General features: G+C 40.0%; 1 protein-coding gene across 2 annotated transcripts in view; it reads left to right on the top strand.

Moving 5' to 3' along the window:
* The window catches only part of grm5b (glutamate receptor, metabotropic 5b), a 66,956-nt gene that overhangs the window by 12,765 nt on the left and 39,676 nt on the right, over positions 1-14,515 (top strand). For both annotated transcript variants that reach the window (XM_010732302.3, XM_019254750.2), the window contains exons 5-6: positions 6,493-6,567; positions 7,339-7,513. In XM_010732302.3, coding sequence (XP_010730604.3) covers positions 6,493-6,567; positions 7,339-7,513 — 250 coding nt within the window. The remainder of the gene's footprint in view (positions 1-6,492; positions 6,568-7,338; positions 7,514-14,515) is intronic.

Below are 14,515 nucleotides of genomic sequence, written 5' to 3'. Positions count from 1 at the left end.
TGTGAGCTAGTGAGACAGAGCTCTTGCAAGTGATTCAGATCGCCACCTCAGAAAGTGAGTTCAAAGAAGAAGTCATGTTAAATAAAAATTTTGCCATTTGCAATATGTGCCCTGCAAAAGGCAAACCCCTCTCTGTCACGGTGTCATGGTCAGTAGCAGTGTATAACAAAAGTAGATCCAATTCTACATTAACTATAAAAACTATAAATAAACTATAAGATTAATATTTGTTTGGTATTGTTGTCATATGCAATGATGATTTGATGTTGTCCTATGCCAAATCTGTATTTGATCATATGACGACATGTAACTAAGGCCGTCATAGAAAGGTACTGTTAAAATCATATTTGCAAATCTGTCTACATTTGTTTCTGTATGATGGGTTACATATAGCTCATCCTGCATATTTGTAATGTGTGTGTGTGTGTGTGTGTGTGTGTGTGTGTGTGTGTGCGTGCGCGCTTTTTAGTGTGCTACAGCTAATCTGAGCAGCGAGACGGATAGGCATTTGTGTTTGAGAGAGAGCTTGTGGTTGTATGTGCAAATGTGCCTTTGCCAAGAAAGTATCGGTCTTTGTATTTCCTCTGGGTTTGACCTTGGAACTGGTCTTCAAGGTCAGTCGCAGCCCTCTCAAATACAATCACTCTCAAACACCGGGAGCCAGAGCGGGAGGGTGGCACATAGAAGAATTTGAAAGGGATAGAAAAGAGAGAGAGAGAGAGAGAGATAAGGAAGAGAGGCAAAGAATAGGGAAGGCATTGGAGGAATGAAGGGAGATGACAAGGAGAGCGGGTTGAGAGAGAGGGGAGGGCAGGGAGGAAAATGAAGGAGGAAGGGAGGAAATGAAGGTTTTATTGAGGAAAAAGCGAAGAAGAAAAAACGGGGGATGAGGCAAAAGGGAGGAAGAGAGAATGGGGAAGCAAGATAATGAAACAGAGTACAAGGTGTGTATGTGTGTGTGTGTGTGTGTGTGTGTGTCTGGCTGTGGAGTGCTTAGATAAGAGAGCGTACAGGAGCTGCAGATTCAGAGAAAGATGTGGGGTGATTTGGGGTTTATAGAGACTCATTAATTCTCTGCATTAACATTTTGCATCTGGAGGCAGGAGACAGTAGAAACTGATCCGCAAGAAACTGAATAATACATGTAATATCAGCATAGTAATTACATTGAAGTAATGAAGTAATATTATTGGAGGGGGGTAACACTCTGAGCATTTACTTCCTCAGTGAGAGATAGTACGTATTGTGCATGCATGTATGTGGATTTTATAATAATTTCTTCTCAATTGGGCGTGGGATACAAAGAAGTCTCTCTGGGCTAGATAGTATCTCTTTCCAGTTGTGACTGCATTGCCAAAATTGATGCACAGCCGTACAGTTTCTGGGGGTGGACATGCCAGGCAGTTTCCTACAACCCATAATGGTTCACACAAGTTTAGCGGGAGTATGGAGTTACTCTAATAAAATCTTTGTAGAGCACCTTGGTAGCTAAAGGTGCTTGTCTGCTTCACCACGCTCTGTGACGGAGATGGGAGGTTTTCAGCGTTCTTCTTTAATCCACCCTTGTCCACTTCCATTATTGCTCATATGTATAAATGCAGTGTGCTCTCTACATAAAGTGTGCGTGTATTCTGTACAATATCTGGCTTTTTGATCACAGTCTGTTGTCAGTCTGGTCATGAAACAAACTAATAATAATTCACACAGATGGCTGCAATTGGGTGTCAGCGTGTATTTCACTGAAGAGAATCAACACCCTCCACTACACTGAGTTTAGTATTCCTTTGTTTCACTCTTTCTTTGCCTCCCTCAATCATTTCTCTCAGTTCACTTCATTGGTTTTATTGACATGAAATCTGACATGTGTCACCCAAACACACTCCAACAGAAATTGATCAGTCTCTCAATAAATCAAGATGTCAACCTTCTCTCCGCCTCTTCCTCTGACTCTCACTCCCCTTTTGTGTTTCTTACTTTCTCTCAGTTCTTTTTCCTTTCTGTTATTGGCTATTTTGATCCTGACACAACCGATTCTCTCTCCCTTCCATCTTTTCAGTTTTATCTCCCTCTCTTTTTCTATCATCTCTCTCTCGCTTTCCCGCTCTCTCTGGAGAATGACATGCCCCTGTGCCTATTTAACTGTTATGGCCTTGCAAGGATTGAGGAAGATGAAGGTGTGATGAGCTGGGGAGGGGAGGGCAGTGTAGAGAAAGGCATAATGAATGGGTAAGAGGGGAATGATAAAATCTGCTCACATTTCTACTGTCAGCTCTGGCAGTGATGCCTAAGGGTGAACATTGAAAGTGGGTCATGGGCCAGTTTATGGTGGGTCCGTATATAACAAGAACTCTTCTATGTTTTAATGAGCCTGGGTCACAGGACTACATATACTCAAATTGATTGGCTCAGATTTAAGAACTTATATTCTGGGAATCTGTTCAATGGATTGTGTTAAGTTAGATAAATGGTTTGCCAGGCCTCCTGCTGCCCAGACTCTATCCATGGTACCTACGAGAGAGTATTAAAGAGAGGTTTCCTATTGACACAGATGTTAGTATGGTCATCAAGGAGGAAAATCTTTGAGCTGCTACCATGGTAAAGCAGGTTAAAGTCATTTACTGGAGTATATATGTGCAGAAGAATTGTTTATTATACAAGGTATATAATTACATGCACCTGTGCAGCTATATGGGCACATGCATGCATCAATGCAAAAAGTGTGCACTGATGCAAGTGCATGTTTGTGTGATTGTTGCTCTGTATGTGTGTGTAATTATGGTAGAACTCGATACTCACTCCTATTTTGTTATCATGCTGATGATTACACAGCAACTCAAGAGCTAATTTAATCAATTTTAACTTTGGGAAAGGCCCATTGAAGACATGGGTGATTTAGGATTTCTGTTTACTTGTTTCAATCCCAAAAAGTGGGAGTCATAGGCACAGACACGTTATATTTCTAGATCCAAATGAAAGCATGGTGCTAGTGGTGCTCAAGTGATTCCTACTCCTGTGGAGAAAGCCATGCTTACGGTTATAAAACCGCTGATATGCACCCTGTCTGTAGCCTGGAGCTATTTTCCATGGCAAAAATAGGATAACAGATACACACATCTGAAATTCAGCCTAATGTCCTAATGGCTAGTGCCGCCTTAAGGTTTCCCTCTAATGCTTTACAAATAGGGGTTCAAACTGAGCTTGTAACTGTCTTATATAACTTGCAAGCCGAGAAAGAAATTCGTACAGATTTACATAAAGTGTGTTAGGATAAACTAAATCAGATTGGTGACAACCTCATGAAGCTTACAGAAACTCAAGTGACACTGTTTATGTCTAATTATACTAGAGAACTGCAGAATAAACGCTACCATCCATAATATACATGATACTGAACTATAAATTGAACTATATAAAGAAATCTAATCTTTATGTGGCAACATTAAAATGCATGATTTATCTGTCACTAACTTTACTCTTACTTAATAATTCCCTTTTAATTTGGGCTGATACTGATACAGACACAAATACATCATACAGAGTTTATGAGTCTGCACACGTCAGTGTCCTAATGCTGTTATGTATTTGCGTTTATGTGTGTGTTCAATTAACCATGTAATCATGTGTAACCCTGTGTTTGACACAGTATGAGTGTCAGTCTGCCCCAGGGTATTACTGTGTTTGACATTTAGCTGCACATTGTTGGAGCACTCCAGATGTGACACAGGGTAGTGTTGGCATCGGTGAGGAGAACTGGGAGAGAAGAAAACCAGAGGGATCATAGGGAACAGGACGAGGGGGAAGGAGGATGACTTTACTTAATGATGCTTACATTTTTACTCTTGTTTTTCTCTGGGCAAAGCTGTGACCAGAGGGAACGAGGGTTGAAAAGAGGAAACAGACAAAGGAAGGGAGACAGGGGGAAAGGGAGGGTACATGTAATTGCATGTAATAGACCTGATAAGAGTGACAAGAGGATGAGGATAGTAATTGAGAAGGGTAGAGGAAGGGTGAGAGGGAGAGGGACAGGATGGAAAGGAGGGGAGAAAAGAAATAGAAGCACCTGTGTCTGCCTGTTTTGCATGGGGAAGCGAGGGTAGACGAAGTAAGTAGCTAGAGGGGGAGGAGGAGAGGGAGCTCCATGGAGGAACAGAAGACCCTTTAGGTTTGCATTTGATTGCGTGTTGTAAAGTATTGCACTATATTACATGAATAACAATGAGGAGGATAGTTTGAAGAAGAGTGTTTGAAGGGGCATCAACGTGACGAGTGTACAGTGAAAAGGGATTTTTGTCCTTTACAAGTTCTTGGCAAATGTGTACTGTCACAGCTGTTTTTGTTCTTTTATGTTTGCCATTAAAACTATGGATTTAAATATATGGATTAAAGAGATGCTGCTTTATAGAGGAGATCAGCGAAAGGTAAAAGGGACAAAAGCACATAAGGGTAAAGAAAACAAAAGGAAGCTGTGAATGTGTGATCTCTGTGCTGGAGGCTCCAGTTGTTTTTTTCAGCAGGAGGTGATGAAACAAAAGAAGTCCCCCACATGTGAGAGGGACGTTTGAGGCAAATGTGTATGTATGTGGTGTGTTTAGCTACAAAAAGTGATGGTGACCATGTAGCTAGGAGGAGGAGGAGGAGAGATAATGGACATAATGGCTCCTAGTGGTTTGTAGGTGAACCTATGTGGAGTTTGCTCTGTATGTGTGTACTGTCGTGGGGGAGAATTAAAGAAAAGAGAGCTGTGGAACAAGGAGACAGCACAGGCGGCGGGTAAAGTGAGTAGATGAAAAGCATGATTGTGCGATAGAGTGTAGGTTGGCAAAGTAATTTAAAGCAAGCGGGGGGGTGCAAGTATCAAGTGCAGAGCTAAACTTAGCATTAACACCTAGTTATTATTTAAAGTTTCCACTGTTTAGAATTTATGTATTTTCCTTCTGTTCTGTCATCATAGCAGTACTGGTGAAAACATGGTGATAGGCTAATATCCTTAAAATTATGGACAAATAAGTCTCTTAATGTGTGTGTGTGTGTGTGTGTGTGTGTGTGTGTGTGCGTGCGTGCGTGCGTGCGTGCGTGCGTGCGTGCGTGCGTGCGTGCGTGCGTGTGTGTGTGAATCTGCCTTGAGAGTTTCAACGTTTGCTACAATTTATCCTCTAAGATTTATTTAATTTGGGGTGCAGACTTGTTTTGTAACCTACAGTGTATCTAAAACTGGTATGTGTGTTTGGGAGCGATTGGAGCCTGAGTGTATTTGTGTGAGAGTGTGCTAGTAATGTAAAGTAGCATGGGGAGCGTGCATGTGTGTTTGGGATATTGAGAGACAGAAAAGGAATGATAAAGAGACACATGACAGGCTTACAGAGAGAGAGAGAGAGAGAGAGATGTCTCACACATAAATCCTGTTGAGACCAGAGTGAAGTAGGTTACAAGCTTTATCGATTTTGATGATGGTAACAGTATGAATGTGTGTGCGCGTGCTTGAGTGTCTGCGTGTGTTTGTGTGTGTGTGTGTCAATGCGCATGAAGGGAAGGACGGTCTGTACCATCTGTCTCCCACTCCTCTCACTGAGACACTAATTACAGGACTTTACACTTTGCTCCACCACACTCATCATTGACCTGACTACACACAAACACACACATGAGGGATTGTGGGGACCTCTTCCTCTCTTTCCTGTTTTTTTCCAAGTGCACTCTCCTTTCCCACCATGATTTCCCATCGCTCTCCTCTTTTCTCTTATCTCTATCATTTTCATTTTTATCACTCTTTCCATCACCTTTTCTCCTTTGCCCTCTTCTTTTTCCTCATCAGTTTAAGTAGACCACAGATCAATGATACCTAATTAGGTTGCATTGTATGGTTGATAACATACTCAGTAAAATGGATCCCTCCTTTTCTCATTAGAAGATATAACGACCTCATTGAGCGAGAAAAGAGAGAAACACTGGTAAAAATAGACAAGATAAAGAGATTTTTGATCTTTTTCTTCAATCAACACAGAGAAGGGAAAGCGATAAAAGGGAAAGAAGGCGAAATTAAAGAGGGGAATCCTATCATATTCTTTGCCAGTGTGTACAACCCTTCATTAGCATAAATTTCAGGTCACCCACTTTCTCTGGCAAAGAAACGGGTGCCACAGTGGGGAGACACACATAAATTTGAGCTTTTATGAATAGTGCAGTAGCAGGCCAGTTACTGGTATGTTTTTTGATAATCAGCAGGGTCTTTCACTGTCATCTTTGCCACCAAAAAGCATTGTCTCTGAGGTAGAATAAGATCATTTATGATAGTACATTCCCTCTTTCAGTTTGCAGTGGTGAATTGAATCAATAATCGTTGTCATTATGCACATATTCTTTTGTATATGCAAGCATATCTAAGAATCTATCCTTCCACACATCCATCTGTGCTCCTCTGCTTTTCACTTTGAGTCACTTCCAAACAAAACTGAATTGATTATACTCCTCATCCTTGCCCTTTCTGCGGTACAGGCAACTATGGTGAAAGTGGGATGGAAGCGTTCAAGGACATGGCAGCCAAGGAGGGCATCTGCATCGCCCACTCTGGTAAGATAGTCCAGTCAAGACAACCACAGTAAACTAAGCAATATTAATCCCAAACATAACAGACGTTAAGTTAGGAAACTACATTGAATTTTAGTGGGTATATAGTTTGCGTACAGGTTTGTTCAGCGGTGCCTCAAAAAGTGGGTACGCTCCTAATTTATACCCCAAATTGTTTTTTAAAGTGGTCTGTCCAGGATAAACGGCCTGTGTTATGACTACTCTTGCGTATTTTCTCACCCAGAAATGGGCCAGTATTATTTGCCTATTGTCACTTAACTTCTGCAGCTTGACTTCAAGGAGAAAGGGTCACTATGAAATTAATATTAGACACAGAAGAGGTGCTAACTATGTCATGCCTTCAACACCCTAGAACAAAAAATTGTTAGTTTTAGAGCATTACTGAATGATGCACATCAGAGAGGATTTAGGTTTGTCAGCTTTTTCAAACAAACAGCAATAAGCTGCACTAATGTCCAAATAGCTCAGTCAAACAAAGACACCAAGGTATCAGCAGTTGAAATGAATTTAACAGCCGTCTCAGACTACAAAAGAAATATGTTTTACAATAAAGGTCAGCCTATTGATACAATACCATGTGAAAATGTTTTGCACTGTAGGTGTCAGGTGGTTGACACCTGAGCACATTGAAACGATGAAATAGAAAAATTGTGACACACAAAAAACAAAAGGAACAACATTTGAAGCAAGAGAGATCCAAACATCACAAATGTCACAGACCATGTTTGCATCTGTCTCGCATGTTTTCCCCAGGCAAAATCTGGAGCAATGCTGGAGAGCAGAGCTTTGACCGGCTGCTGGAGAGACTGAGGGCCCATCTGCCTAAGGCCCGGGTGGTGGCATGTTTCTGTGAGGGCATGACTGTCCGCAACATCCTGATGGCCATGAGGCGCCAGGGACTGGTAGGAGAGTTCCTGCTCATCGGCAGGTCAGTGAAGTTACGATTAAGTTCAGGTCTGCTGTATTATATTGAGTAGCGGTATGTCGCTGTACATATGGGATATACAAAGTTTCCACCAAAAAATATTCTATGTCTGTTTGTTCTACAATTTAATGATGTAGAGAATTAATTTGATTTTCTCAGTTTACTCTGTGCTAGTGAGTTTCGCTTGCTTGAAATTGAAAATGATTACATGAGAGGAAAGAGTGAAATATCAGCCAGAAAAAAAAAAATCTGTGTTGTAACTTGTGTGTTTCACATTTTACAGTCAGGCAGCTATGTTCGAACTGTGTGATCCATTAGGGATTTCAGCCACTGGATGTTTTGGAGGGCAGATGGAGAGGCAAAGCTGTGGCTCTGTGCTAACATAACCCTCTTATGAGAGCTAATGATGATTATAAACACAGGGCTGTAAATGTTAAAATAAGACCTCAGCTGTGAAATATCTACAATGTACGCCAAACTATTTTCAACTAAATTATTTGCATATTATTGTGTGCATCTAGCTATTGCACACATCCACATTGCCTAATTAAGCCATTTCCCAACTGACAAGTATTTCCAGATTTTTTTTTGACATGTTATTTTGTTTTATTAATTACCATTAAGAAAATGAGTGATATGCCTAATAGACCAAACACTGTAATTAGCTGAGCTGAGTTAGACAGATACAGACGTTTCTTCTTTTGCGATCAATTTAGTCTCCAGACTGTTTATTCCTTAAATGTGGATTAATTTCTTTTGATGTTAGTGGAGGTAGTCATTAATTCACTGGAGGTGGTCTGAAGGGTGCAGGAACTGGTACAGTGTATATACAGTAGCAGCCAGTGCTTGACGTTACCACTGAGCAGCAAGTTAAGTTTTTTTATTCACTGATTTGTTTTAAAAACTACTTTTCAGAAACATGAATTTGACGTAATTCTGAACTCTGTCTTCTTAGTGGACAAGCTGTAGATTTTTGCAGTGCCTCTGTAAAATGGAGTAATCGTTGCAGTCCAATGAATGGTGTTAAATACCCAAATAGACATTGTTGCCCTTTATACATTCACAAAAACACACATGGACCCACATGCTGTTTTTTTTTTTTAGAATTTTTGAGGTGGTTTTCAATTAAGCTTTGTTCTCACTTAGATGAATTCCTCCTACAATTCACTTGCAAAAATAACCTTTCAAATGGACCGTGTTTATCTACACCGTGCATGTGCATGCCTGTGTGTGTGTGTGTGTGTGTGTGTGTGTGTGTGTGTGTGTGTGTGTGTGTGCGCACATGAAAAATTACTTCCAAGCCTCTCGAGTTTTGGTTGCTATGCCAACTGTATAATAAACATAAGATGAATAATGATTTTAGCACCTATGCCAGCCAATACACCATGAACAAAATAGACTTTGAATAATTGGGATTGAATAGATAAGCATGTGATACAAATGCCACAAATATAATTCTATTCAATTATATTCTTCTCTTCCCCCAGAGATCTGCGCTGTGTAGCTAAATCATAGCAGTTTTGTTGTCATCGCCACCGTGATGCTCATTATCATCACGCTCATCTTACACATCATCTTAATCTCCCATCATCATCATCATCATCATCATCATCATCGTCATCCTGCTGAGAGTGAGGTAAAGTCTTAACCCATATTAAATATGCTGTATATCCTATAAATTAGGTTTGCCTTTAGAGATGAAAGTGAAAGGAGAGAGAGAAAGATCACAAAGCTGAGAGTCCTCATAGAATTAAAGGGATGGATCAGTTAAAGTCATAACTTTGATATGCTGTCATGGGTTAAGTTGTTTTTAAGTTGGGACTATTTATAATACAGAGGGTTTGATAGATAGTGTCAGACGAAATAATGTTACACAGAAAGCCATCGAGTGCTGGCCCGAAGCTACAAAACCGAGGAAAAGCCCACACCAGTGCTCTCCCCTCCTCTAACAATTACAGTGAATGTGCCTTTGAGCAATACACTTAACCTCCAACTGGTCCAGTGGAGCAGCTCGATGGTTAGCAGTAGAAATATATGGAAGCTCATGAATGTGAATATGTGGAAGTAGATGGAAGTCAGGGGTGAGAAAATTCTGAGGCAGAGTTAGAGGGGCGCAAAATTCTCATTTACTGCTGTAGAAATCTTCAGTTTGTTTCTATGCATTCCAATAAACCCAATTTGTAGCGTCGGCAGGTTTTTATCCTTGTCGTTGGTTTGCCATGTTTCTTCTATTGGTTATTCATAGAATACTCCGCAGAGGAGAATGGGATCAGGGGTATAGTGGGAAGCTCCCTCACATTGCACTCTTCTGAGGAAGCTCATTGCTGTCAGTTAAAGAAGAAGCAGCTGGTGTAGCACATGGCTGATCTAACTCCTCCCCAGGACAACTGTAAAATTAGCAACAGCAATGAGTGCAAATCAGAATCGGACATTTCCAAAAAGGAAGAAAAGGAAACGTTCTTTGATAAATAAATAGAAATAGTAAATAAAATAGACATAGAGGAAGATGAAAAGACCACGTATGGTACGCTACATTGGCTCTGAAATTTGGCAAAGCCATTTACAATAACCTACAATACTAAAGTGTTATTTGATGTTAAATCTGAGAAGCTCTCTTGACATAACTGATTGCCAAATTAAATTCACTTAGTCCAACAGTTTCCTTTAATTATGCAACACCAGATTGATACCAGTAGAACAGTCTTCCTTGTTCCATACTGTATGGTCGATGTTTAGTGAAAAAGCATTTACGCTTTTGCGTCATTTGGCTTTCCACTTGTGTGACAAAAATATTTTTCTAAGGTTCTCTCTGGCTTCTTAAAGCTTCTTTTTACAGTACATCTCATCTGTCCTCTGTCTTCAGCAATGTCTGTTTTGATTAGGTCGGTTAATTGAATATCGTCCTTCGTTAGCGTCAGCATCACAAATGGACTGTAGTTGTAAATTGGAGATGGTCACGGGTGGCTGCCCTGCTCACAGGAGGTCTGTGGAAGGAACTTCTGATTAGCCCAGTTAGGCAGACACTCGTTTAACACCAGAATAATTAGATTACCACAAGAGAACATGGACGATTATTCAGTAACCTAGTGCAGATAACTATTATTAGTCATTAATAGAGTAGAATAGCAAAAGACCACTTTACTGTTTGAGATGGGCCATGAGCTGGATGCTGTACAATAATTTAACATGTTTGATTCTTTATGAATCCTGTCTGTCTGTATTATTACTTCTATCTTTGTCTGTCAATTCACTAGCGGATGAATCCTCAGTTTGTTAGTACATTTCTTTGATCTTGGCCCTTCCTCCAACCTTTCATAGTGTGCTCATTTAGAGAAATACATGTACGCCTTTTTAAATGAATGATTGATAAAAAATAATCCACTTCTCCTATTAGTCTGATTGGATCCTGCCTGACGTGGTTTTACTACCCTTCTCCTCATAAGTTTAATGATGAGTAACATTATTATATATTAGTAGCAACCACTCAGCCTTTAACTCTTGCTTTTGAATGTAAGTCTGTGCTACTTCAAGGTTGTTTGCTATATTGAAATTTCAATATAACATTGCAGTGACAATGCACTTTAAATGAACTCATGATTTCATCAGTTCATTAAACATGTTTGGATCAGTATATATGTTTTAAGGTAAGGTATTGTGCAATTTTGTCATTTATGAGAGCTATATATCGACAGTTGATAACATTACCAACAATATATGAAATACTGTATATAAAGAGTATTTTGTGCAGTCAAGACTTTAGAGTAGTGCCGGCTCTTTACATTTGTAGCAGTCACTCAGTGTGTTTCTGGTTTAAGATTTTTTATGTTCTTCTTCTAGAAATAATCCTAAAAACCCACATCAGGACCTGGGGCTAACTACCACATCACAAGAAAACTATGTCACCCGCACACACACAGACACGCTGGATCTGGAGCCTGAATGTATTGATTGCTTCTGTCCTATAATTCCTCATGGTGCCAGCAGGCTACAGACCCATTAATGAATAGCTGGGCTGAGATAAATATCTAGAGCCACATGGGACACACAACACTCCCCCACACTTAAACATCTACACGTACGCACACACTTAGCAGCACACATTCACATGCTCTCATATCATTAGTAAATCAACTTAATAATCTCTTTTATGTGTCTTTAAATATCCTTTCTTAAATTCAGATGAGGTCTTATCAGTGACAGACACAAATAAACATGTTTCAGTTGTAAAAAATGTTACATTCCCTCCTCCCGTACACAAACACAGCCCTGTAGCAAGTACGGAAAAATGTTGTCTGACCGGTTAGTCCAGAAAAATAGCTTCACAGATCCTAAATCATCTAAATAACATTACAGAAAGATAGCAGAGTGTGTGTGTCTGTGTGCATGTGTATTTCTATACTGTATAGAAATGCACATATCTATCTCTATAGTATCCGCGTGAATGTATAGGTATATGTACGGCTCACTGGGTCAGGCAGCAGGGGCTTAAGATGGTATTGTATACACATATACACAATATGGTTGACTTCATGGCAACAACATCTCTGTATTTTATGAAAGTTGTTACTGTTACTGTTTCCCTCTCAAACACTGTTAGCCTTTCACCTGTTACTGCATGACCACTCTATCAGTGCTATTTATAAATGCCTGTGTTTTCTCACTTGCTGTTTTGCAACAGATTTTAGAGAAACATTCTCTGTGCTGTGCATGTCCCTGACGAACAGAGCCAAGTTGTTAAACATTAGCTAGAAGGTACAAATACAAATTGTAATAGGCTATAACCAACGTATGCAACCTTACAGTTCAAGCAGTGTGGTTGCATTTTCATGGCAGCCAAAATGTAACCTGAAGAAATTGGTATACCGATGAATGAATTGAAAGAGAATAGTTTGAATCAAAAGTCAAAAAGCAGGCTCTCTCTGGAGATCATCCAGTACAAGCCTGCACCCCTTCTGCCTGCTGTTGCCATGGAAATATCCCCTACCATATTTGGATGAATTCAGTATAGCAGCTGGGGTGAAATGTGGCGCATGCGCATGTGTTTATGTGAATGGCTATGTGAATGCGTGGGTGCATCTATATATGTGTGTCTATGTCTGTCAGGAAATGTGTACTGTATGCCGTGTTTTTCTGTCATATTGAGAGAGCCATTAGCGCCATTAACATTAGAAGAAAGGCTTATTGATAATGCTAAGGGACATTTCAGAGCCTGATCAGCTGATATCCCATGACCCAACTCCTCTCTCATGTCCCTAAACTATGTTTTATCATATTTCTCCGGCTTGTCCTCTTTTCTGCCTTACCAGTCTTTTTATTTTATATCTGCCCCCCCCTCTCATTTTTGACTTTATCTCATCATCTCTCACTTTCTGTCACCATGTCGCTCTCTGATGTGTTTTATCACAGTGTTAGAGTGTGATGTATGAGAACAGAGACCCTGAACTGATCATCTAACAGAGGTCAGACCCCCAGAAGTGTCCCAGTTCACACTACAGCTGTCTGTTAAGACCATACTTCCTTGTGGTTTTTAATTGGGAGAAATTTGAAAGAGGGAGGTTAAATGGTATCATGATGCAAAACATCTTACCGGCTTAAAATGTCTCAAAGCGGCACGTAAAAATTGATTTTTAATGGATTGTATACCTGCCTGGTTAGTAAGAGGAGATCAAAGACATGGTGAGTGCAGAACAGGGAAACGGAGCGAGGAGGGGAGGGAAAAAAGCAGGAAGGTGAGGAGTTGGAAAGGAGGAAGATGATTGTAAAGGGGGGAGATTAGCAGTTGAGGGCAGAGCAGAGAGGATGGGTATAGTGTGTGTGTGCATGAGTAGCTTTCAGATATCATGGTAATAAAAGATTCTGTGTCAGACATGAAAAGCAAATCTCACGCAGTAGGAGAGTAATTTATGTTATCACCACTGGTGATGTATCTGCACTTGCAAACATACACTCATTTACATGGACACACATTAACGCACAAAGGTGATGTACACACACTCACACATACTGTACATGCACGCACAAACAGGGTTTATTCCAGTCTGCAAGATGACATGGAGCTGTGTTATGCTTGCTCGTATGATGTTAATTTACCCTTGATTAAAAGAAGAGCCGCTTTGTGTCATTTAATTGGTGAAACGATGAAAATTAATTCTGCTCTTTCTTTTCATAGCTTTACAATAAAAGACTGAGGGTAATTAAACACAGGGGAATATGTGGGGAAGAATGATGGGTGGATGAAGGCAAGGAGATGGAGGACATTTAGAGAAATTTGTTTTTTATGTGTTTTTGCACACTTATGATTATACATTATCAGCGTTTATTTGCCTTCATATGTTTATCATAGTTTATATAAATGTGAGGCATTGTGAATGTTCTGTAGGTGTGTGCGTGAGTGAGTGAATGATCTCCCTGTGTGTCATTGAGATTAATAAATGATGTGTATATCTGTGGCTTTTCTTTTGAGATGCACTGAGGGAGACGCTTCAGCTTCAGCTTCAGCTCTTGTTACACGTTATATCCCTTTTCCCTTATTTTTTTCTGTTTGTGCAGCTGTCAAATTGTCCAACAAAAGGAAAAAAATACAGCATAACTTTGGAACTCTGTGCTAATGACTTAATACTTGTTCGTAGTTCCCAGTAGGCTGAAAAAGGACATCTACCTTTGGGACTGAATTAACTGCTGTCGTTTCAATGAATGTTTGGATCTCTGGAAACCTTATCACTAATCTACCCCAAACTTACAATTTCCAAGATTTCTGTTCTTTGGGGCAATTAATGGGCCACCTTCTTTTAAATGTGATATCTTTGGTGAATTATCTGATTCCACTGATCTAATTTTGCAGAAAATACTGATAAGTTGATCTATAGAGAACCAAAATCTGTGGTGAGTCAGTGCAGCATACGTTTACTTTGTTAGCTTACAAAAAACTACAGCTGCCACAAATCTTTTTTTCAGCGCAGCCCAGGTACTTGTGTCATCGTAACATTTTTTTTTGTTCGGTAAATT

This window comes from Larimichthys crocea, chromosome VII (genome assembly GCF_000972845.2).
Source record: "Larimichthys crocea isolate SSNF chromosome VII, L_crocea_2.0, whole genome shotgun sequence".
Classification (NCBI taxonomy): Eukaryota; Metazoa; Chordata; class Actinopteri; family Sciaenidae; genus Larimichthys; species Larimichthys crocea.
Note: the sequence above shows the minus strand (reverse complement) of the source record. Positions and strands in the feature narration are given on the sequence as shown.